The 26,009-nt window shown below is 35.8% G+C and overlaps 1 protein-coding gene across 7 annotated transcripts in view; it reads left to right on the forward strand.

The window, feature by feature from the left end:
- The window catches only part of SYT1 (synaptotagmin 1), a 611,949-nt gene that overhangs the window by 343,046 nt on the left and 242,894 nt on the right, over positions 1-26,009 (forward strand). For all 7 annotated transcript variants that reach the window (XM_058308469.1, XM_058308473.1, XM_058308470.1 and 4 more), the window contains one exon: positions 24,170-24,352. In XM_058308469.1, coding sequence (XP_058164452.1) covers positions 24,187-24,352 — 166 coding nt within the window. In that variant the 5' untranslated portion in view covers positions 24,170-24,186. The remainder of the gene's footprint in view (positions 1-24,169; positions 24,353-26,009) is intronic.

The raw sequence follows: 26,009 nt of genomic DNA on the forward strand, positions 1-26,009 counted from the left end.
TGCTTCAGTCTGAATTTAAACTCTATCACTCTACTAGCTATATGGTCTATCATCAGCTATATAATCTGACTAAGCTTTAGTTCCCTCTTCTATAAAATGGAGATCATTGTAGTTCCTACTGGAAGGAATTATATCAAATGAGATAAGAGCCTGCAATTTTAGCTAGTTTTGACTCAGGGCTATGTTAAAATTATCACAGAGCCATTAAAAGTGAGTGTAACTAAAGTATACAAACAATATAATTCTTAGATATTTGTGTAATTGCTAACATTTATCAAGTATTTCTTATGTGCCAAACATTAAGTCCTTTGTTTATATATCTTATGTGACCCTCACAACACAGTGTAGAAACTACAATTATTCCTGGTTTACCCATAAGAAAACTAGAGCTTAGATAAGCAGAGTCATACAAGTGAAAAAAGTAGTGGAAGTGGTATATGAATTGTACAGTTTTTTCCAAGAGTTCTTTCATTTAATCACTGTGTGATACGGCGTTCCATTCTTTCCTTTCTTGAGTCTGCTGCCTTCAGTCTAGATCACTAATACATAACTAAATGCAGTCCTAGGTTCTAAGAAAAATGAACTTTTCTATCGTTCCTGAATCATTTTACTATCCACATGTGACTTATATTGATTCTTTTCCAAACTTGCTACTGAGTATGACCAAAGTATTTTTTGAGCACGTGGACCCATAAAATTAAAGTGAATTTTCAAACCACAACTTGTAACTCCTTTCAGAATCATATATGAAGGATGAAGTTTCTTGAGAAGCTCAGAAATTTATTTAAAGTTAGTGTAAGAGCACCACAGAAAAAATATATCAACACTCACATAGAAAGACAGAGAGAAGCATCTTCGTTTCAAATATAAGAAGTGGGAGTTTAGACCACATTGATTTCCAGGAAATTATGATATTTGAAATTGAAATATTTAAATCCCCATATTCTCATCACAGTGCAACACTACACAGCACAGGTAAGAGATATCAGTGTTTCATTCCTGCACATTAGATTAATGGCCTTGTTTCAGAGAAATGATTTTCAGCTATTTTAAACTATATGCCCTTCATTTCAGAAGCACTTTATATTCATTCTCTCACAGTCATCATTCACTAATATCATAGACTGATGGACTTAAAAAAGACTAGCTTTTCATTAGTTCTGTTTTGTAAGGCACTAATTTTCATAGCATTTGATCATTTTACTTCCAGTTGCTCAAAAGGACTTTGTGACCCATAATCATTCTTTGATAATCTATTGTAAACAATTTCTTAATGGCCTGAAGTGTTGATGTAAACTTCTCACATCAGGAAAAACATATAGAAAAATAAAGTCCAAGAAATGAACTTTTTAGACATCTTTTTATACCAAGTGTTGTGTTAGACCTAAGAGGATGCAAAGTTTTCACTAACTTCTCTTACAGAATTTACGAGCTAGTATAAGAAAAATATGTGCAAACAATGAATACCCATTGCTAGACAGGGGAACATAAAAGACACACTAGGAAAATAAATTAATGCAGAATAGGCTGCCTCAGAGAAGAGGGAATTATTTCACTTAAAACATGATGCATTAAAAGGACTAGAATAGTGAAGAATTAGGTGGGGGCGGAGTTTGGAAAAGAAAGTTTGCCAGAACTAGGAGAACTGAGCTCCTATCAATATAGTGAATTACTTGTTTGAATAGAAATTCAATTTCATATCACGTATTTGCTTTAAATTCCATGCTTATCATTACTCATTATCATATACTCATTCTATAAAATTTGTAGATCTGTATCATGATAATCCTCTAACAAATGTTGAACCCCAAATTTCAAGTCCTTTCTAAGCATTCATACTTGTTTAAATTCATTCAGAAGAGTAGTGTTTTACATAGGGTGAGATTCTGAACAAAAAATTATCTATAGTCTAAACAACCTTTAAATACTGATGTGGAGAAAGTAGCCACGATAGCTGATTATGATAGGGAGAAGGAAGAAGAGATATGATGTGGGTGCATTTTCAGGATTTGGAGTTGTCCTGGGTGGTGCTGCAGGGACAGATGCTGGACATTGTGTGTCCTGCCATGGCCCACTGGGTGGAATGGAGGAGAGTGTAGACTACAATGTAGACCACTGTCCATGTGGTGCAGCAGTGCTCCAAAATGTATTCACCAAGTGCAGTGAATGTGCCACGATGATGGAAGAGGTTGTTGATGTGGGAGGAGTGGGGTAAGGGGGTGGGGAGTATATGGGGACCTCATATATTTTGAGTGTAACATTTAAAAGAAAATGAAGAATAAAATAAAAAAATTTTTTTTTTAAAGTATACCTACTTGGGGAGCAGATGTGGCTAAACCAATTGAGCATCTGCTTCTTACATGGGAGGTCCTGGGTTGGTTCCCTGTTGCTCCTGAAAAGAACAAACAAAAAACAAAACAAACAAAAAAAACAACTCAGGGAAGCCATGTGGCTCAGTGGTTGAGCACCAGCTTCCCACATACAAGCTCCCAGGTTCAATCCCCAGCCCGTGTATCTGGGAAAAAAAAAAAAAAAGATAAGCCTACCCCTTTGGGAGCAGGTATAGTTCAGTGGTGGAGTGCCTGCTTCCCATGTATGAGGTCCTGGGTTCCTAAAAAAGAAAAAGAGGGGAAAAAAAAGTAGTCTATCTTAAAATTCAGTAGACTGATTTTTCCTGTCTCTTAGTAAATCTAACACAACGATGAAACGCATCATTATTCTTAGTTTGAGATCAGGATGAAATAATTTCCTTGAGTTAGAAGCCATGTTGTAAGAAAAAAAAAGAGTTGGATTTTTCTTTCTGAATGGGGAAGTCACATGTGTTTAATTAAATCACTATAGTAGTTCCCAAATAAAAGCATGCATTAAAATCACTTGGAGGGCTTGTTAAAACATAGAGACAGGGAAACAGACTTGGCTCAGTGGTTAGGGCGTCCGTCTACCACACAGGAGGTCCGCGGTTCAAACCCCGGGCCTCCTTGACCCATGTGGAGCTGGCCCATGCGCAGTGCTGAAGCGCGCAAGGAGTGCCGTGCCATGCAGGGGTGTCCCCCGCATAGGGGAGCCCCACGCGCAAGGAGCGCACCCCGTAAGGAGAGCCGCCCAGCGCGAAAGAAAGTGCAGCCTGCCCAGGAATGGCGCCGCCCACACTTCCCGTGCGGCTGACGACAACAGAAGTGGACAAAGAAACAAGACGCAGCAAATAGACACAGAGAACAGACAACCGGGGGAGGGGGGAATTTAAATAAATAAATAAAATCTTTTAAAAAAAACAAAAAAAAAAAACATAGAGACAGATTGCTAGATTCCACCTTTAGTAGGTTTTGAGTGGGACCCAAGAATTTGCATTCCTAACAAGTTTCCAGTGATACTGATTCCACTGGTCCAGGGACCCCACTTGGAGAACCACTGTTCTAATACACACACACACACACCTATGTTTTAAAATTAGTTTTTGGTTTAAAAGGGTGTGCTTTTTAAAGATAGCTGTGGGGAAGCAGATGTGGCTCAAGTGATAAGGCCTCCACCTACCAGATGGGAGGACCCGGGTTTGCTTCCTTGGGCTTCCTGGTGAAAAAGAAGAGAAAGCATGCCTGCACAGACAGCCAGTACCCACATGGTGAACTGAGTGCCCCTGTGGTGAGCCAAGTGCCCATGCGGTGAACTGTGTGGGTACCCGCACAGCAAGCCAAGTGCCCACGTGGTGAGCCAGTGCCCACGCAAGTGAGTCATGCAGCAAGATGATGATGCAACAAAAGAAAGACTAAGGGAGAGTCAAGGTGAAGCACAGCAGAGACCTGAATCTGAGGTGGCACAATTGACAGGGAACCTCTCTCCACATCAGAGGTCCCCAGGATTAAATTCTTGTGAATCCCAGAGGAGAAAGATGCAAAGACAAAAAGAGAAATAAATACAGAAGATCATACAGCGAATGGACACAGACAGCAAAAACAGCAGGGAGCTGGAGGGGGAGGAAAAAAGAAAAAGAAAAAAAAAGATACCTATGTATGTGTGCATTATTCTACCAACCAGATTTTTTATTCTTAGTCTTTTCTTACTTCTGTTGTAGTTTTTATTGCCACTTCTAGCCCATGGAGCTTTTTGAGGTACAAACCTGGCAAAATCAATTCTGTTGCTGGGAATGTCTTAAATGCTGGGGTCAAATTGTCAATAGAATGCTGCCTGGGTGGGTTTAATGCTAAGATGATAGATGTAAAATTGGCATTTCAATAAGTTACTTTGCTAAACTTTAATAACACAAATTCTATTAACCTTGGAGCCCTGATTAAAACACAAACATGTGAGGAAATCCCTGTTTTTAACTAAGCCCATTTTGCATATTTATTGCTATCCCTTTTAATTTGTAAGGACATGTCAGTCTGTGTAATGAAATCTATTCTCTACATGCTAGGTCTTCGATTTTGCCTTTTCCACATGTTATATTAGATGTAGATGCCTGATGTGAGTTTAGTAGCACCTTACCTACATTCATAGAAAACACAAAAACCTTTGAAAAAGTGTTTGCTGTCATTCTGTTGTTCAATTCTTATCTTTCTTATTTTTTTCTATACTTGCCTACAATCATTATTCAGTCCAAAATTTAACCTATTTTTTCACTTCTCCAAATGAAAATTTTAGCTATATTTATTTCACTATTTTTTTTAATTTTACCACCCTGCCCATGGCTTTTTGCATGCTGTCTGCTATCTGTGTCTATTCACTGTACATTCTTCTGTGTCTGTATTTATTTATTGTATTTCCTCTCCCCCCTTGCGGCTTGCTTGCTGTCTGCTTTCTGTGTCCATTCGCTGCTCACTCTTCTGTGTTTTTTTGCTTGTCTCCCTTTTTTTTGTTGTTGTGTCACTTTGCTGAGTCTGCTCTCTGCAGTGCTAGCAGGCTGGGCAGCACTCTGCAGTGTGCGGGCAAGCTTGCCTTCACAAGGAGGCCCCGGGATGCAAACCCAGGGCCGCCCATATGGTAGATGGGAGCCCAACTAACTGAGCCACAGTCACTTCCCTCACTATTTATTTTAAAAAGAAATTCTGCACTTTGTTAGATTGAATACTACATTAGGTCTACCAAGTTTTGATTAATTCAAATTTATCCCTTGCACAATTAAATACATAAAAAAAGAAAAAAAATCTTGTAAAAGGAGACTATAATACACATAAGCTTAGGTTTGGACAGTAAGAATGCAGCAGTGCTGAAACATGAGAGCTATTCAACACCCAAGAAGATAACCATATAGTCCTCATAAGACTTAAGCACTTCTTGTGAGGAGAGAAGAGGGTACCTAAAGTGGGATTAGGAAAGACTGAATATAAAGACATAGATATAACACATCAAAATGTGCCAAATTCACAATTTTATCACACAATCTACCATTTTTTTGGAGTCCAACCTGGGAGGAACAAAGGTAGAAACCATGGAAATAAAATTACCTATATTTTCCCTTTTGATAAGATTATATAAAGAGATAGAAGACAAGGTGAAAACTAGATATCCCATTTTAGCAGCTGTATTTATAGATTTCTTGTAGAGAACCATCTCCATGCTTCCAGTGAAATGCATAATTTTAAATTACTTGTAATGTTTATGTTTGAAGACTACAAAGTCTATTAAATCATTCATTCAATAAATATTTATTATGCAAAGCATACCAAGGAAAAAGTAATAGCAAAAAATGCATTGACCATGAAACTTTGTAGCAGGGGTTCCTAGTCCAAATCATAATTCATTGGGGTTTCTTCCAAATTTAAGGAACCTTAGGTTAGAATTTAATTTAAATCATATGTGGAAAAGTCAGTATAACCTAAATATCATCTTTCTTTAGAAACAACTACAGAGGAGAGTGGGAGAGGGGGAACGGAGCTTCAGATGAGAACTAATTGCTCTGTGATTGATTGATAGTTTCCCTCCTGATGCTGTATACAGCAGGGATCACATGCATTGTAAACACAACAGGAGGTAAGAGAGTCAATCAATTAGGGGAACAATTAGTTCCAGTTTCTACAATTTGATGCTGTAGATGAAATTGCCTGAAAATATTAAGAACATTAAAAGATAAGTGATGAAACCTAAAGAAATAAATTTATATTCAAATTTTAGATGCAGATGCTTAGTGACGCTGCTCTTCTGCAGATAGACGATGTTAATGCAATAACAATTAGGGTTTGGCAGCAATTAATACATAGGCTGTCAAAACCAGTCAAGTTGAGTTCGTGGTTTTGGAAGCCTGCTGATTTTAGCTTTGACATGATGTGGCTGATTGTATTCCTGAAAAACTCAACATTATTAATGGATTTAGACGATACAGTTCTGTGATGCTTCCTCTATGGGTCTGAGGTTGAAAATTCTTGGGACCAAATAGGCAGTGCAACCTGGTGTCTTCTTTGGGGTCCAGTGTATATATTTAATTGGTGCTTGCATTTAGAGAAATTAAATAAATAGAAATATTCTAAGGTTTATGAGAGTGAGGCACCTGCAAACCAAGGAAACATGAATAAGCTTGGAGGAAGACAATTTGAGGGGAGCCTTGGATCACAAAGAATTCTGGATTTAGTTTTTACTGCAATATCAGAGCATAAAGTTCAGAGTGGAGGTAGAAATCAGGGTGGACAAGGAAGATGGGCTAGTTTTGAGTGAATCTGAAGTTATGTCTCATGCAGTTTAACATGGGAGTCTGAGCCTGGCAAGAGATTAAGGTCCCTCTGATCTAGGAAAAGAGAAAGCAAGTAATACAAATGTTAAAGAACACTTCATTCACAACTGTGAAAAACAGCAAAACATTCAAAACCTTTAATACGAATGTTATATCTTTTAAAGCAAGATATAGGATAGAGTTTAGAGCCATACTTATTTAGTTTTGAACTTGGAGATTAGCCTTGCTCAATAATAATCAAAACTATCTCAGCCCAGAATTTAATCCTTGACCAGTTCCATGTATCTACCAGCTTGTCCAGACTTCAGTCAAGTAACAAATGGAATCCTGACCTTAACATGTGTTTACATATATTATTAAGAGCCCAAATACATTCTGAGTAGAATGTTCTAGAGTTCCTCATACTTAATCCCTCAGAGAAAATTTATGTTTTTAAAAGGTAGCACTGTTACTTTGATGAATAAATAGTTGCCTGCTAAAAATCCTCTGATGGACTAGATAAGACAGCTAAGAAATAAAGAAGGAAAATAAAACATCACTATCACCCTGAAAAACAAGGTAATACTAACAAGGAAAATTAATTCTAAAGATTAAATCTGTTTCTAGACCAAAACAGGAAAGAATTCCTTTTATCTCATTCAAGTTTTCCTGGCGTTTTAATAAAAATTTTATAGAGATTTGTTATGAAATTCCAGTTTGTAATTTAGTTCTAGGAATTAACTATAAAAGGGAAAGTAAATTGATATTCTCAGCTCCTTGTCTGGTGTTTTAGTACTTATTTCAACATTCATGTTCCAATTAATTTTACTAATCCTTTTAGTTAATGAATAAGTAAATCAGGATCAGGAAAAAAAACCTCTCAATTGCAAGAACAGGGGTTGAACATTATTCATTCAGAAGTGACCCACAGCTACCAAAGTGAACTTGTCAGTACTGCTTTGCTATCTTGTTAGTATTCTAATTTCTGTTTTATTGTTCTTCATAGAGCAAAATGTTTCACAGTTAATCTCTCGGGATTTTGTTTCTCAGCTCTCTATCAGACATTGATTTGGCAGTAACCAAATATTTGAATATAAATTGATTTTATGCAACATGCATAAAACAAGTATTTTATTGATATAAATGGCTTCTTTATTTATAGAATTACACTAAAAATTATGTTGAAGCAGCATGAGCCCTCTATGGACAGTATTAGAATTTCATGCCTGAATCAAATTGAACATTAATTTCTATGAGCTTTTTGTCTTATGTGGTAGCTTTAAAGTCTGCACTTGGAAGTGTCAGGGGAGTAGGGATATAGATAAAAGCCTCAGGAAACAAGATGTAAGTGTGAAAGATGACAGCATGTTTATATGGGAAGACATTGCTCCAGCTTTTCTCTCCTTCTTTCCTATTCATAGAGAAAATGCTTAAATTTAAGGAGTTCAATCCTTTTAATCTGGTTGATAATACAGGAGAATCTGGCCTAAATTACCTATATAATACAAACTCTGTCCAGAAGGTCCCTGGAAGAAGAGGAGGATGGCATGAATTTTTTGACCCAAAAACCATTCGGATAACAATTTCCAGGCTTCCCTCATCTAGGACGTGGTTATAATCCTTCACCAACAGGGCCAGGAGAAAGGTCTCAGAGGCAGTCGAGATTCCTGCTTTTGCTGTCTAAGTTCTTTTGAGCCTCTTCAATGCCATCCCATTTGTATTTCACCTTGGATTTTCGTTTTCTCATTCAGAACTTTAATTCAGTCTCTGATGATGAACTTCCACACAGTGCCATCTTAATCAGCTGATTTCTACAGAGACATTGCTTCTTTCTAACACCCTCTAAAAAACGCTGGCTGGCGTCTTTTCTTGTTATCGTGAATAACAGCATGATTTTGCGGCAACATGTTCCCTTCTTTCAATATTGAATGTTCTATATCCATTTCTCTCTACCAGCTGCCTTCTCCCTCTCCACTGTCAGCATTTTGTGATGAAAAAGATTCAGTTACAATTTGTGTCCAATATCATGTAGGATTTATATTCACCCAGGCTTTGAAGCAGGTCTCCATTCTTAACACTGAAAATGTCCGATCTCCTCCCCAAATACCAATTCTCTCCAAACTTGAACTTAATGTGACCAAACCTGCAAAACCTGGAAATGCATCAAAAGCTGATTCATGACACAGGAGGAAACTGAAGAATCATGAAAAAAATTCATCTAAGTTTACCTACGTGGCTATGTCCTACTTTCTCATAACAGATTGAAGAAGTATTCATTTATACAAATACTATAAATATAAAACATAAAACTATCAAATTCCTACCATCTTGTGGTAGTGATTGAAACATTGTACCTAGTATTGCAGATACAAATATGAATAAGGCCCTATCCTAAAACCCAAAAGATTCATAGGCTGGTGGGAGAATAGAAACATAAGTAGATGATCATGATATAATCCTAGGAATGTGGGAAGGGGATTTTTACATGTTTAAGAAAAGAAGGCATGAAATGTTTTCATTAGATGTAAAGACAGGACTTTTATTACTGGTGGTGTTTTAACCACAAGAGATCATTTATGCTTTCTTCCAAAAGCTACTGAAAGGGTAGAAAAGGCATGAAGAGAAAGGGGTTAAGGACATAAAACTCTGGGCAGCATGAAAGAATTAATGAATCAAAAATTTTGAGAAGTTACCAAAAGAAAATAAGATCATAATACTTGGTAAAGACATTGAATTTGAGAAAACTGCAAGCCAAAAGTGCATGGGAGAAATGTGCTCCAGAGATAGGGGTCATTTATGCCAACTGACTCCCAATAGTCTAACAAATTTGTTGATTTTATCATTTTGCTCTAGTTACTTTAGTGGTGCTAGTGTTCCTGGATTGTGTGTGTTTTAAGGCACAAAACTTTGATGCAATCTTTTGATGTTTTTTTTTCCCCCCCGCTGATTTTGCCTTTGATTGCAAAAGTCCCCAAGTGGTGTCTATGAGCAAAACCTCTGGCAAACAAGTGGAAATGTATTCCGTCATATTTCCCATTTTATTCTATATTTCACCTTCTAAACTACAGTGTGACTTTCAGTTGATTGAAATCAACACTCATATTTTATTCATGCTATCAGTATACTTTTATCTTAGTAAAAAATGTTGGTTTATCTGTAATGTAATATTCAGTTATGAATTTATAATAGTGTGCCCTCACACTGAAATGTCTCCTTAGCCAGGCAGCTATTAATTACCTGAGATTCAGCCACTGATATTACCTGTTTTAAGGAAAAGTACTTGTATATCAATGGCATGGAAGGAAAAACATTTGGTTAAATATAAATATATTTTCTCACAACAAAAACATCAGAGTTATCAATCAGACTGATGAACTTGGGGTTCTAGTCATCAACAATCTTGAACTATACAATAGTGAACATTGCAGACCTTTCCTGTTATCTGTTACTTTACAAAAAGATGGAGATGATTTCTACCTAAGAATATTTTAAAAAGGTAATTACATTGGCATTTTATGATAAAAATTCACTTAACTTTATTTTCAAAGAGAAAGTTTGGTACACTCAGAACAGATATTTTAGATCACTTTTTAGTTTTCTTTTAATGTGTTATAATATCAAGTTATTGATCAATAGCTTGTGGGGGAAAAAAAGACTAAAGAGAAGAGAGAACCACCTGTAGAATAACTATATCTATGAAATTATATTATCTGTAATTACTGAATATAAAATAAAAAGGCATTTAAGCTATAGATTTGTTATTGTCGGTTAATATTTCTGTTTATGATACAAATGAGAGAATATTTACTGATCATGCTTCAAATAGAAAACAATTACACCAAACTCTTATTCTGAAGATCCAAGATGCAAACTGAGGTTTATTCATCATGTCTTCTTATTGAACCACTCATGGTAATTGCATTAAGTGCAACCATTGGACAAAATGAAAGTAAAAGTTGCAAAGCTGCAGATAATGATCTTTTATCGAAGTTACTCTTTTCACAATGATGCTTAAAGTGAGTTGGTGACTTAATGGTATTTTATAGGAATTCTGTTCTTACTCCCACTTCATAAAGTGGTTGTAATCTGGGTTTGTCATGAGAAAACAGAAGACATGAAACTTTTCGTTGGTATATCCACACTTTACCCAAGTTCAACTTGTGGAAGGGACAGGAGATAAAATGTATTGTTAAAAGACATATGCAGAGGAAAAGGGAGATGAAGAGGAGAATGAACAGGAGCAAAGAGAAGGAGAAAAAGAAAAGGACACACCAGGAAGTACATGGAGACCAGACCACATAATAATCACAGGAAGATGTCTGCCTCTCAAGTATTCTTCCCAATCCTTTGAGTCACCCAGCTTATCTCTAAGTACTCCTGAAAAGTTTTTTCAGGTTTTTTTAAATTAGATGAAACCAGTCACAAACCAGTTTACTTGTGTTTCAAATCAATTCAATTAAATTCATATTTATCAAGAACCATTAAGTACAGGGCATTGCACTTCAAACTAATTTACAGGATATGGAGAAGATATAGCTGAGTTCTGAAATAGGAGAAAATGTATTGAATAACTACTACTAGGCCCATTAAGAATCAAAAATTAAGAGTGAAAGGTACACACAGGTAAAGGGTACAGCAAGAAGTAAAGTTGGCACACACAGTAGGAAAAATTTTAGAAAAAAGTAAATTTTATGGTCTGTTATTGTGGAAATCAGATTATAAAGCATTTGTATATGCTAGCTTTTGGCTGCAAGCAACAGTAAATCTACAAAAATGGAAAAAAACATAGGAAAAATGTATTATTTCCCATTACAAAAGGTAGAGTGGTCCCAGAGTTGGCTAATACAGTAGCTCAACACTACCATGAGAGAAATAATTCCTTCAGCTTTCAACTCTGCCATCCATAAAGCAACAGCTTTCTCCTTCATGATCTAACTTCCCTCATGATCACAACATGGCTACAAGCAGTTCCAGATACCACATGCAAACACAACAACATTCAGGAGAAGAGATGTTACTTCCTGTGTATATCTTTTTAAGAGAAAAGGTTTCCAAGAAGTTACCCAACAAGCCTTCCCTTATACCACTATACGCCCAAATTAAATCATATGCCCTTGCCTAGACCAAACACAACAGCAAGAATAGGATAACCGTTATCTCAGACAGACTGAGATTTTCCCATGACCTGGGATAAGGTGGTCCCCCTCTAATGGTAGTTGACTGGAAAACAAAAACTGTTTGTTTTAAATCGGAAGGAAGGAATATCTGCTGGAAAGCAACTGACATAATCCTGTTTATTACTGTTTTGTAAATTGTGGGTACCGTTTATTCACATCTCATGTCCCCAAATTAATTTGTTGGTACATAATAGAAGGTAGAATTTGGGGAGAGGATTAAGCCAAATCATCACTTTTTATACTTCATATCTGGTATGTTTTACATATGATTTTAGTCTTCAGGCCCTGCTAAATGCAGATATTTTAAATCTCAGCAGTTTTCAATGTAGTGTGATCTCCCATAATCATTTCTACTCAAGTACGTAACACATTGGATTTCAAACATCTGTGTCCATGGCTGTGTCCCCATTTTTACAGATGTGAATGAACTACTTGAGAATTACTCAGAGCACAAAGTATCATGTTGGGCACATTGTAAGCACTCAATTTATTCATTCACTCAACATTTATCTTTTCATTTATTAGCAAGGCAGAATTCCATGACTCTGTAGCTAGCCTGGTTCAATTCAAATCCTGGCTCCATCACTACAAGCTCTGCAACCTTGTACTAGTTTTCTCATCTATAATAAAGAGATAATAATATTGCCTGGCTCATGGAGTTTATTTTGGAAGCATTAAATGAGGTTTTATGTTTAAAATCCTTATAACTATGTCTGGCTAATAGTATAAGCTTAATAAGTGTTAGCTGTTATTAATAAACTATTTCTAACTGTAGACTGCAGCATTTTCTGTCATCCTATTTACCACAATCTGAACTGTGTATAAATCAATTTTAAGGCTTTGCCTCACTGTATGACAAAACAATGGCAGTTAGAACACAGTTTGATAAAAGAGGGCTTTGAGTTGCAAGCTTAGATTTTCTCTCAAATGCCTGCAGCTCAGAAACAGAGAGAGTTCAGAGCTGAGTTTCAGCAAAGCATTGGAAAATAGAAATTTCAAATTATTTATCTGTAGTTTCTATAGAAAACATTTTGAGAACCCATTGGCTTGTTCCAGCTAAGCTGTGTCTCTTCAATAACTGCCAAAAGCATGTAGTTTCATCTTATTTTACAAAAGTTAGTGAGGTAAATTCAATTAATATTATATACAAGGCATATAGTCCCTGAAAACTGTGTCAGATTGATCCATGGATGATTTCAATTCCATCTCCAGTTTTTCATGTCCACCTTTTCTATAAAAAATATGAAAGAGGACAAAAGAAAAATAGAGATTTTGACCCATACTGTACATTTTTTAAATACTCCACAATATACATGAAGTCTTTATAATACATTTGAAAGTCTATTCTGAGATCCTTTCTTGATCGTGACCCTGATTTTCTTACTAAAACTTAAGAAGCTTTTTAAAGCTATAAAAATTCCCCATTATTGAATGTGGCTTTTAAAATAAATGACAGTTTTTGAACTGCAATGATAAAATATTTCATTAATAGAAAAATGGATGCACAATAAATGGATTATCAGCAAAACAATGTCAAATTTGTGTATTTATTAGTAAATGATTTTAGAAACAATTGCAATAGCCCATATTTTTAAGAGTTGTTTCCTTATTATTAGTGGGAAATTTCAATTTTTTATATGACTGTAGCAGTTCTATATGGTTATGAATTCCAAAAATAGATACTGGATTATGTCTGTGATCTGGTCTATACCTGGGTGTGATTGAGTTATGATTAGGGCTTTGATAAAAGGCACGGCAAAGGACGGAGTTGAGAGTTTTTGATGTTGGAGTTTGATGCTGAAGCCTTGAGCTGGCACGATAGGAAGTAAGCACACGTAGGAAAGAGAAGCAAGCCCCAGGAAGAAAGGTACCTTGAACCCAGAGAGAAACAAGACCCCAGAAGGGAGGAACCCAGGAAACTTCGCAGCTGTCAGCAGCCATCTTGCTCTAACACATGAAAATAGACTTTGGTGAGGGAAGTAACTTAGGCTTTGTGGCCTGGTATCTGTAAGCTCCTACCTCAAATAAATACCCTTTATAAAAACCAACCAATTCAGGTATTTTGTGATGCAAAAGCATTCCTTTGGCTGACTAATACAATGACCTCTCTGTTTTCTGTATAGCTATTGCAGAGCTTACATAGTTGGGGTTTGTAAATTGGGTTTTGTTTTTTGTTTCCATTCCTTTATTCTCTAGAATATAGGCCTGAAGGGGGAAAAGATACAGGGATGAAGACAGTTTTCACTTAGCTCATGGATTCATTTTTATTTTAGCTAGTTTTATTTGAAATTTATGTTGACTATAATTACTAAATATAATTGTGGCGGCTGATCTGAGAATGATCAAGTCTGTTAAAAAATTTTATGAAACGTGTTACTTTTTAGTCCACTATTTGCAAACAATGCTCATATTTTCTCTTACTTCTTTAGGCAGTCTGTATTTTATTTACTCTAAAAAACCATCAATTTTAAGATAAATTATATCTTATTATATTATAATTATATTATGTATAATAGGATATATAGACCATTATTTTATATACCACTTAGCAAGAAAAAATGCTGCCAATTAAATTGTTTCCAAAATGGTTTCACATCACTTTGAATTTATTTAGTACCTATTGAGCAATCTTTGAGACTCATTTAGACAGACTTTATTTTGTGTTATTCTTGTGCATGCAGAAGAGGAAAACAAAAACAAAATAGATTGATGAATCAATTCCTAAACTTCTGAATCTGTTCTCAGCTGAGAGTTGATGATGCCTGTGTTTTTTTCACATGCCATTATCCTTGGTGTCATCAAGAAATATAATAAAAGGAAGTGGACTTGGCCCAGTGGATAGGGCATCCACCTACCACATGGGAGGTCTATGGTTCAAACCCCGGGCCTCCTTGACCCATGTGCAGCTGGCCCACACGCCGTGCTGATACGCACAAGGAGTGCCGTGCCAACCAGGGGTGTCCCCACATGGGGAAGCCCCACGCACAAGGAGTGCACCCCATAAGGAGAAGCACCCAGTGCAAAAGAAAGTTCAGCCTGCCCAAGAATGGCGCCGCACACACAGAGAGCTGACACAGCAAGATGACGCAACAAAAAGAGACACAGATTCCCAGTTCTGCTGACAACAACAGAAGCGGACAAAGAAGAACACATTGCAAATGGACACAGAGAACAGACAAGTGGGGCAAGGGGGGAAGAGGAGAGAAATAAATTAAAAAATCTTTTTTATAAAAAAGAAATATAATAAAGCATTTCCTTAAATATTGCTTTACTATTGCCCCATAATCATCTTCCAAGTTATTTGATTCTTATTCTGCTGGTTTTGATGGTACAAACTGAAAATAGAAGGCTTTCAGACAACCCAGATTCAGATTTCCTTCCTGAAGTGGCCTTTAAATAATTTGTTGACTAGAATGTCAAGGGAATAACAACCAACTTAAATGTGCACACGCAAATGACAATTCAGCCTGGCAAAGAGTGATAGTGAGATGCCATTGATTATGAGACAAATGCCCATTTCAGAAATGTAAAACCGTGAAAAATGGGTATTACCAAAAAAAAAAATGTATTCAGTTGAATGTTTTTAATTACTCAGCTTTCGGTTAGTCTCCACAGCATTTTTCTAAACCTATGTGATAGGAGCCCTACATCACTCTATATCATCAGTTCTGTCACTTTTCCACGTATACCTCTGGTTATGAATGCAAAACAAATGCTTAGTAACAGAATTCACCACTTCTAGCTATTAATTCAAATGTTCCAGAAACTAACAAGCCTAGTGAACCCATCCAGTAAGTTTTGCTTCTCATTATGCGTTCCCAATTACAAGGTATAGATACTAAGGTTGCCATCCAGTATTAGTATCTGAATGAGACTATGTACTGAAACTCAGATATATCTGAAAAAAATAGGTTGGAAGCAGCAGAGTAACTGCAGGGGTAACAGTGTCCTGTACTTCCAGATGTGACCCTGGAGTCTGACAGTTATGTATGAAAACCTGGCTCCGTGACCACAAGTATGCTTCTTCTCCTCTCTGTGCCTGTTTCTTCATATTTCGTGGCTTAAATTCTTGAAAGGAGAATCGTATCAGCCTAACTAATCTTTTCATGCCAAAACAGTGTCATTGGCCTCAGCCAGTGCGTAGGAGGGCTGCCCTTAAATAAGGTATTCAACCCCTTTAATCCACTATGACCATGGTGCCAGGGTGTGGTCATCCAATCTACATAGGCTTTTCCCCATCATTAGAGCTTGTGAGCTGGGCAGTTTTACTGAAAGAGAACTATGGAAGGGCAAGTGCTGTTATTAACACCTTCAAGTACATCTACCACCTACCTCCTGTAGGTGCTAGGGTCAGCTCTGTTTCTCCTCAGAGAAAATGAAGTTAAAATATATACATATATATAAAAGACCAGATGTGGCTCAAGCAATTGGGTGCCTGCCTCCCACATGGGAGATCCCAGGTTTGGTTCCAGGTGCTTCCTAAAGAAGATGAGCAGATGCAATGAGTTGATGCAATGAGCTGATGCAATGAGCTGACAAATAAGCAGACACAACGAGCAGAGAGTGGATGTGTTTCAAGCAGTTGGACACCCTACTCCCATATGGTAGGTCCTGGACTCAGTTTCTGGTGCCTCCTGAAGAAGACAAGCAGACACAAGTGGACACAATGAGCAGATACAACAAGCAGAGACAACAAGCAGCACAGCAAGCAGGCAATGAGTGGACAGATAAGGGAGCCATCTGGCAAGGGGAATATGCATATATATATGAAGACACTGACAACTTGGGCCAACTTAGAAAGAAATCTAGCAGTAATGACATTTTTTATATAGGCCTTGATTATATTTTTTAAACAATGAAAATTAGGGTGAGGTGAGAAAATAACTAAGTTCTTAATATAACCATCTCCTTCCACCATTAACGAAGATAGATCAGGAGGAACTGCTTATGCTTGGCTATGGGATACAAGGTGGAAGGGGATGAAAGGTGGAGAATCTGGAGAGCTAAACTCTTGCTCCACATAAGAAAAGAGAGGAAATAATTCACATTAAGCAATATGAAGTCTTGAACCTGATAAGTTGAAATTTTCCAACCTCTAGGAGTAAAAGTAGTTAGCCAATTAAAAAGTTTGACCCCTGGTTTTTAATTACACATTTGCTTTTTCAGCTAGTCTGCCCTTTTGAGCACCTCTTTTCTGTATCTCTCCATGCTTATCCCCTTTGGACCCTCAAAATTCTTAATTCCTGGTCCTATATGCTATTTCATATTCATACTTTTCCACCTGCTTCCTGGCTATTAGATTAGTGTTCTAAATTTTCTAACTGCATCAAGAAAATAACTGGGTTGGACTTCCCACCATTGGTGACAGGAGATGCCATAGTGAGGCATAACTGTGTTTCCATAATGGAACAAACAAGAGAAATTCACAGCTATCTTGATGGCATGATTGGTGTTTTAATCTCCTTTACCTCTAACTCCACACAAAGTATAGGGCTCAGTAGACACTTATGACATTCACCAAGTGTCCCAGTACATGAAAAATGAGACCTAACAATCAATGATTCCCCTCGCCCCCACTGTCTTAGCGGAAAAAGAAGAAGAAAGAGATAAGACCAAGAGGGTCCTGAGAAAGACAAGATATTGGACGATTTTGACCAGAGAAAGACAGAAGTAAAAACCAATATTGCTGTAGGAGGCTGCATAGATACATGTGTGGAAGAAGGGAGAGTCAAGAGATATAACACCTTCTAGAATGCCAGCATTGCGGGGCAGGAGGGGAGCAAAGAGAGGGGTTTAAAGGGGATTCTTAGAAAATGCAACTGGGGAACTTACAATATTTCCTCCCCTGCACAAAGACACCTTCACAGTAAACATCCATACACCTCTTTAGTATTTGCAGTGTGGTATCTGTGGGACTGGGGAAGAATGTTACTTCTCTTGTCAAAGGAAAGCGAAGATGGCCCACTTACGTCCAGTTTGTAAAGGCACGTCTGAGAGATACTGCATGGGAACCATACTCAAGCAAAATTCTCCCAGCTCCTCTGAGAAGAATTTTGTGACTAGATAAATGGGTAAAATCTGCAGGGACCTAGATTTATTTTGGGAGAAAAAAAAACATAAAGGATCCAGGTGCCTACATATTTTATGGTTTTAAAAGGGTAGGCTGCCTGCTGTGCTTCCAGTTGCTCCAAGGTCTGAAAAACAACCTTTCATCTACGGCCCTTTTATTGGGACTGTTGCCAGAGTCAGTTCTCATCTTCCTTGACAGGGACCTATAATCTCTTGCATTCCTCTTTTTTACCTCAAGAGAAAATATCTATTTGAACTGGGGAACAGATACACCCCAGGTCTCATAATCAAACATCTGCAAACCTGCGGAAGATTTTGATATGCTGCTAGTCTTCTCTTATTGCCTAAGGATCCTTGGGTTTGGAAAGAATTTAAATGAAATTTTTGATATTGGGCTCATTTTTTTGCCACATTTTTTTAAATGGATATTGTAATTCAGATTCCCTGGGAAGTCTACCGAGAGTCAGTGGTAGTTTATTGGGGAATGCTTCCCCTGTCAGAGGGTGGAAGAAAAAGTTTTGGGCAAAAAAATATGCAGTTTCAACAGAGGCTTTAGGTAATCTTACTGGGCTCTCCAGATAAGAATGGAATTGAAGCGAGGGGCCACCAGTCTTTGGATGCTGGCTGTCCCTAGGAAGGGAACTTAACCTTAGGCAAGGCAACTCCCTTTGGCCACACTGTTCCTTGAGCACTTCAAGGCTCTGGTACAAGTCTGTATACAGCACGTTAGTGAACTCTCATTTTGTAGGAATGAGTCACATATAAGATGTATTCTTTTATACAAAAAAGTGTTGTTATATTGTCACTTTAAAACTTCATGTTGAATTGCACAAAAGTTCTCCTTGAATAAGTTTTCTTGTTGCCAAGGACAATGCTTTAGGAGGGACTCAGTCATGGACTACCAGCAAACAGCACTCCCTCAAGCTGAGGGAAAGAAGCTGAGGACCTCTTTCCCAAAAGGGAGGTTGTCCGAGACGGAGGTGGGAGTGGGCAGAGGCACCACAGTATCCATTTACTGTATCCACCTAGAGCTGCGGTGGAAATCTGATGGTATTGAATCAATACATTCTGACTTCCACATCGAAAACACATTCTAACACATTCCATGATGTCTCCCAAACTCTTTTTAATAAGTACTCCAAGAGTTAGTTTCAGTTTAAGTCTTTTCTGTGTTCATTATTTTTTTAGTAATAATTTTTTAATATTTCTTTGACTATCTTCTGTTTGCTTTTTAATTTTGCATGTTATTGTTACAAAATACAAATCTTAGAGACAGAAATAGTTCTTTCCCTAGAAATCAATTATGTTTATGCAGTACAGCAGACTATCTCACTTTATAATCCTAAAATACCCAAAAAATCTATATCAATTTGTAGCCCTAGAGATAGACATAATTAAAATCCTACTAAGAAGAATAAATAAAGGGGACAGAGGAAAGTTGTCATGGTAACCAAAATCCTGATTTTCCTCATTTCATACAACAAAAGTATTAGCCTTTATGATACCTTAACAATTTTTCCTACATTATATTTTATCCAGTGGCCAATTTGCATGCTATTTTACTAAGTATTTGCCGAATTAAATATTTGCAAAATATTTAGCTGAATTATTCATTCTCAAGATTTTATTCCTTACGTTACATTTTAAAGCAGTTTTTATACAATCAGAAATTAGGAAATCAAACCTGTTCTGCAAGTCAGAAGAGATCCAGTTTTCTCAAGAGAAAAGCAACTACTTTTAAAGGCTTTTCTTTTGTAATTTAAAATAGTTCAGATTTAGAATATAGCAACAATATAGATGTAAAGAAAGAAAACCCTGAGTAGTCTACCAAAGTTAACATTTTTCAATTTATCTTTCCAACATTTTTTCTACAGAAGATTTTTTATTTAGAGAAACTGAACACACTGTATATAATGTCTCATAACCTGTATTTTTCATCTCACACTCTTATGTATTTCCAGGTTCATAAACATTTACCCTTATAATAATTTTAATAATATCATTTTATGGATTACCATAATTTTAAGAGGTTTATGTTGTACAGGTTTTGGTATTTGTAATACAAATAATTCTGCTAAATACATCTTTATATTAAATTGTTTTGCACATCCATGAGTAATTCTTTACTGTGAATTCCTAGAAGATGAGCACTTCTAAAGCTTTTGATAGACTCTGTTAGCTTGGCCTCTATAAAGTACTTTTTTAATCTATGCTCCCTCCCAAGTGCTAACTCACTGTACCTTGTCAGTCACCGTTTACATTTAGCAAATTTATAAATGAATATGTGATATCTCATTGTTATGTTAACTTTCATTTCTTTGACTATTTGTGAGATTGAACACTTTTTCATGTTGGGCAGAGGGGCATTTGTATTTCTTTCTTTGAGAATTGCTCATTCATGTCCTTTCTGATGACTTATTTCTAGGAGAGAATTAATTTTTCTCTTTAATCCTATTTCTCTTTGGAGTATTCCAGGATACTCAGTTCTACTTTAACAAACTAAATGACTAACCTCTAAAATTAAGTAATGGGTTCCCCACTAAGATGACTTGTCATTTCCACTTACCAGTAAAAGGATTTAAAATAAAATCATAAACACTTTCTAAATACTGAAATAATTGTTTAATAATACTTAAATGTTGTTATTAGAGTTGACCAGCAGAAGAAACCGGCTCTGGCAAATTACTTAATCTCTCCAAGTTCCAGTTTCTTCTGTAATATAAATTTGTAATGAGAATTTAAGGATATTATATTTGGCACTTAGTAGGTATTAATAAACCGCATTTTTAGTTATTATTATCCTCCATCTAATTTTTTGTACCTTAATGAGTCGTTTATTATAGCGTTTTCCAAACATCAGATCTAAAACTATTAGTGGATTATGAAATCTATGTACACAATTTTGCAGTGCAACTAGAATTTTTTTAGTGAACACAAAGAGAATAGAACATTGGATTACTTTTCACATTGTATGGGTGAGTTTTTTTTATGTAAAATTTCTTCCCATTATATAACCTAGGCAAAGAGATGTGTGTATACAGGATTACAATGTAAAATGTACTTCTTACTATGGGTTCTAGCAAGAAACTCTTGCAAAAAACACTATCTTACTAGATACTTGTTTCTAATAATGTGCAAGCCCTTTATACTATAGTGAATAAGATACCTAAGTAAATCCCAACTCTACAAATTATTAGCATATGACTTTGAACCAAGAATATAACCTATAGGTGCCTTAGTATCTTCATCTATGAAATGGGATTATAATTACACCTATCATGTAAGAATGGTATCAGAACTCTATGACTCTATATATCTAAGCACTTAGTAGGTGTTCAATAACTGATATTTTATTAATACTTGAGTGGAGTATAAATTCTTTTTCCTGGATAAGCAAACATGCATCATGTATTTAAAGGACATAAGAGGATAAGAAAAGACATCCCATTAGCCAATACTAATAGGCTTATTTTTCCATCTACAAAACTATGCTTCTTGATATTTCCACAAATATGAATTTTCAAGATCCATGAAACTATTCTTAGTTTTGTTACTTACAAACAATATTGTCTCTCAATATGAAAGAATAAAAATAAAATATTAAGCAATCAGTCTTCCTTTGTCAGTATATTAGATCCTTAATTGTGCATTATGCATTTTGTATTTTATGAAAAAAAATTTAATTTCACAATTTAAAAAATTTCCCTGATTTCTTAGTGGTTTTGCTCTAAGTAAAAGATCTTGATTATATATACTTGTTACAATCTGTTCTTGATTTTGTTAAAACATCAGAAAAGGTGGGGATAATATTGTCTGGTAAAAGTGGAAAGGAGATGGCTTTTACCTTTTAATGGAACACCTTCAAAGCATACCTTATTTTTGAAGAGGATTGTTTTTGGAAATCGTAGAAATATTTTTTGCTTCCTTTAAAAACAGTAAATTTCAAATACATTTTGTAAATGTTGACCCTGTTTAGCAAAAGTTATTTTTCTTATAGTCTTTCAGATCATTAAATTGTTTGTAGAAATGGTTCATGTTTCATAACAAGCTGGGGCAATTGAGAAATATTTAACAATCATTTTTGCACAGGTACCCAACCATCATACTTAAAAACAACTTGCACAGCCACGTGAAGGTAGCTACTCCATGTTAGTCTAGACACCAGCAATAATATCCTCCTTCCAGAACTGGGAAAAGTTAAGACAACACAAGGATTATTCCTTTGATTTAATGATGGCACCATTGTATTTGACTATTTTTATTTAACTTAAACCCTTTCAATCACACGGTAAACCATAATATCTCAAATATCCTCAATAATTACATAGAGATAAATAATAATGCACATCATATCTGGTGATTCTCACAGCAGAGGAACAAAATCTCCTTCATAGTTTGATTGCATGCATGTTAATATTCCATATATATGAACGGATGCCATATGTGCATTTATAATTTCATCTTGGTGAGTTACATGAAACATGAAAAAAGGAGAGATGATCCTAAGCAAAACATAATCAGAAAATCAGGACAAGTCTCTGGGAAGGATCTTGAATTGGAAACAAATATTTTTCTTTCCATATTCTGAATGGCCAAGTGCTGTTAGAGATGGATGGATGGATGGATAGATGAATGAAACAAAATTTACATAGCAGATATTGTGCTAAATTCTTTGCACAAATTATCTAATTCTATACTCAGAAGTAACCTTACATATTTGGTGTGATTATCCTCATTTTCCACATGAAGAAACTGAAGAACAGAGAAGATCTGAACCCATATATGTCTGATTCTACCCATATAGATTCTATTAGTAGTGGAAAATTAAAATTAAAAAAAAAAGAACTAATTAGTTACAAAATGAAAATTGATTATGTAAGTATATGGATTAGCCTCTACTATGATGTCCTGAATTTTTCTTAAGATTATAACAATTCCAAGCATCTGAGATTATTCTACTTCCAATTGTACTTTCATCACTTAATTAAGTAAAAATTATTAATTCATTAAAGTTTTGAATTCTACAAAAATCTTATATCTCTTTGCTATATATCCATTCCTTTGCAAATAAAATAGGCTTTAAAGGTCCACCCACTTTCCTGCGGAGCCTCTTTTCATTTGTCTATAATGCCCCAAATCATGTCCACTCCTTCATTAACACAGCCAGAAATCCTAAATCACACAGTGAAATGATTAAAGTCCAGAATATTTTTAGATGAGGGAATATGACTTCATTTCTTCCTCTTCAGAATACCCTCCTTAGATTTACAGAGCACTTAACATTCAATAAGAAATCTCTAGAAAGGGCAAGTTTCAGTTTTTCATATTTCAAAGTTGGATAAATCAAAAGGTTAACTTGTCAAAATGGATTCAGCTAGTAAAGAGGACTAGAACTGAGGCCTTCTGAATTTAAGTCTAAGATTATTTCACCGATTACTCTAAGAGTTAATAGTGAGGGGGGTTTTTTGTTTGTTTTTTTTAGTATTCTGGAGGGAACAAATATTTAAAATATACATTAATTTTGTAAAACAATTACGTAATTAAATCAAACTAAATAAATTAAAATAACCAAACAGACCAGCCATGTGTTTAATTTCACCTGTGCCTTTACATATATAGTCAATCCTGCCACATTTGCAGTGGCTTCAAAAAATCACCCACCAAGACAAGTGAATTATTGATCAGAATATTCTTTATAGTAAATGTCAGAAAAATGACTGGGAGAAAAGCTTACCATTAATAAATGAGATTCAAAATCCAAATTCTGAATAACATTCTGACATCTTAGAGTATCAATGTTTTAATAGTTTTGTTTGTGACCATTTTTAAAGTCCACTAACATTTTGAATGTATGTCATCATTTATCATCATTTCCAAAACAAATGTTTAATCTCCTTTCCTTTTAGAAAATACAAAACATTTAGAATATAGTGTGTGTGTTCTCAACAACATGTTTTATACACATTTAGGTAAGATATGGATCAGAAATTAAATCTATACAGCAAATAATTAGCTGTATAAATAATAGATTTGACAGTTTACATATCGTTGTTGAGAAAGAATGCTATGCAGTAACAATGTCTAGTCTTACCTTCTGGGGAAGAGTCTCTACTGTGGTTCCCTAAATATTTCATGAACCAACATAAAGTAATATGCTAATGATAGACTATTTACCCAGTGAGCAGGTGCACCCTCTGATGCCTTTTCTTCTCTCGTACATCTTTGATGTGGAATCAGGTAAGCCATTTTAAATTGTTCCTTCTTTGCTTCTCTCCCCTCACAGTTTCACCTGAACCTAAAATGGTGAGTGAGAGTCATCACGAGGCCTTGGCAGCCCCGCCAGTCACCACAGTTGCAACTCTTCTACCAAATAATACCACAGAGCCAGCCAGTCCTGGAGAAGGAAAGGAGGATGCCTTTTCTAAACTGAAGGAGAAGTTCATGAATGAGTTGCATAAAATTCCATGTGAGTATTACATATTGTTATTAAGATAAAAATAAATGATTAAACCCACTTTACCCATTGCAAAGAAAGCCACACTCTCTTAAAATACTATGAACTTGTATAGGATATTTCAAATATTCTTATTATTATTCTTTCAGTATACTTTATGAATGAAAAAACATTTATAAAAAATAATTGTGCCTTGTGTTCAATGTAGGTTCTGATTTTTATCTTCATCAGTGTCCATTTTCTCTCAAGAACATTAATGATTGTGGGTTGTGCTGTGTACATTCTGGGTTTGAGTTTATGAAATTATTCCATTGCAGAGATAATATCTAAGCAATAGCTAATATTTACGTTCTCATTATTGCAAATTCGGTTTTCTTTATTCATTTGTTTACTTCTTAAAATCTTTAAAATTCTCTTTGTTGCTGCCAAAAAGAAGAACCTGCACATAAGTTTTTGTATGAGTTAAGCACTAAGTCCAGTTTATGACATTTAATTTAAACCTTAAACTGCAGGTTAGTCCTTTTTCTTCAAAATTTGTGTGTGTGTGAATTTTGTTGTTGTTCTTAATCTGAAGTTATTCCAGTGAAATACAAAATTTTCTGACCATTTAATTTTGATTGTTCTAATGATTTCTAATTCTAGAAGATGGAAGTTTCGAACCAGTGTCTGAGGAACCTAAGGAAGCTATTATTTGTTTATGTAATTATTTTGTAATGCACCCACCAGAAAATAGAAAATCTTTTTTAAAGACCTCATAATTTCATTCATTCAACAAATATTCATTGAATACCTGCTATGTAATAGGACATCATAGGTGCTGGGAATATAGATTTTGGCCCTCATAAGGCTTATGTTTGAGTGGGAAGACTAAAGAGATAAATACATATTCAGTATGTCATGAAGTGATGAATGATATTCAGAAAAAATAAAGGAGAGTAAGTGAAATAGAGATGGCATTAGGGGGTAAGAGGTTAGCATCTTTTAAGATGATCAGGGCTGATTACTTTGATAATGGGACATGGAGAAAGTGAGGAAGCAAGCTATCTTGAAACCTGGGAAAGGAGGGCCAAGGTCCTTAGGCAAGAAATTTCAGGGAACAGCAAGAAGCTCATTGTGCCTTTAAGAGGGAGAGGAGCAGAAAGGGCCTCGGAAGTAGCAGACAACTGTATCATGTAGGCCTTTGTGGATCATTCTAAGGAACTTGGCTTTCATACTAAGTGAAATGCTTTTACAAGTGTCCCATGATCTAACTTAGGGTTTTGTTTTTTTTCAAAGGTTGCCCTTGCTACTGTATTGAAAATGGGCTATTGAGGGGCAAAGGTAGACCAGAGTGGATCAGTTAGCAGAGTGATTGAATAATCCAGAGGAGGGAGTTATAAGATTATCAGAGAATTTTTCTGTAAGGACACGGAGAAACAGATAAGAAAAAAAAATCATGTTTTCTCATTTCTCATAATTAACAACTTGTTTGTCCACTTTTTAACAAGTTGCAGTTCATCTGAGAGACACTCTTAGAGCAGTTGGCAGTAATTTCCATTATCCGCAGGAAGATCCATAATCGAATGGAGATGGAAATGGTCCAATAGATAGAGCCCTAGGATGGGAGCCACAAGATCTCAGGTCTACTCTTTGCTCTGCTGCTGAGCTGATGGACTGATTTACAAACCTC

Source organism: Dasypus novemcinctus, chromosome 12 (genome assembly GCF_030445035.2).
Source record: "Dasypus novemcinctus isolate mDasNov1 chromosome 12, mDasNov1.1.hap2, whole genome shotgun sequence".
In the NCBI taxonomy this organism is placed as follows: Eukaryota; Metazoa; Chordata; class Mammalia; order Cingulata; family Dasypodidae; genus Dasypus; species Dasypus novemcinctus.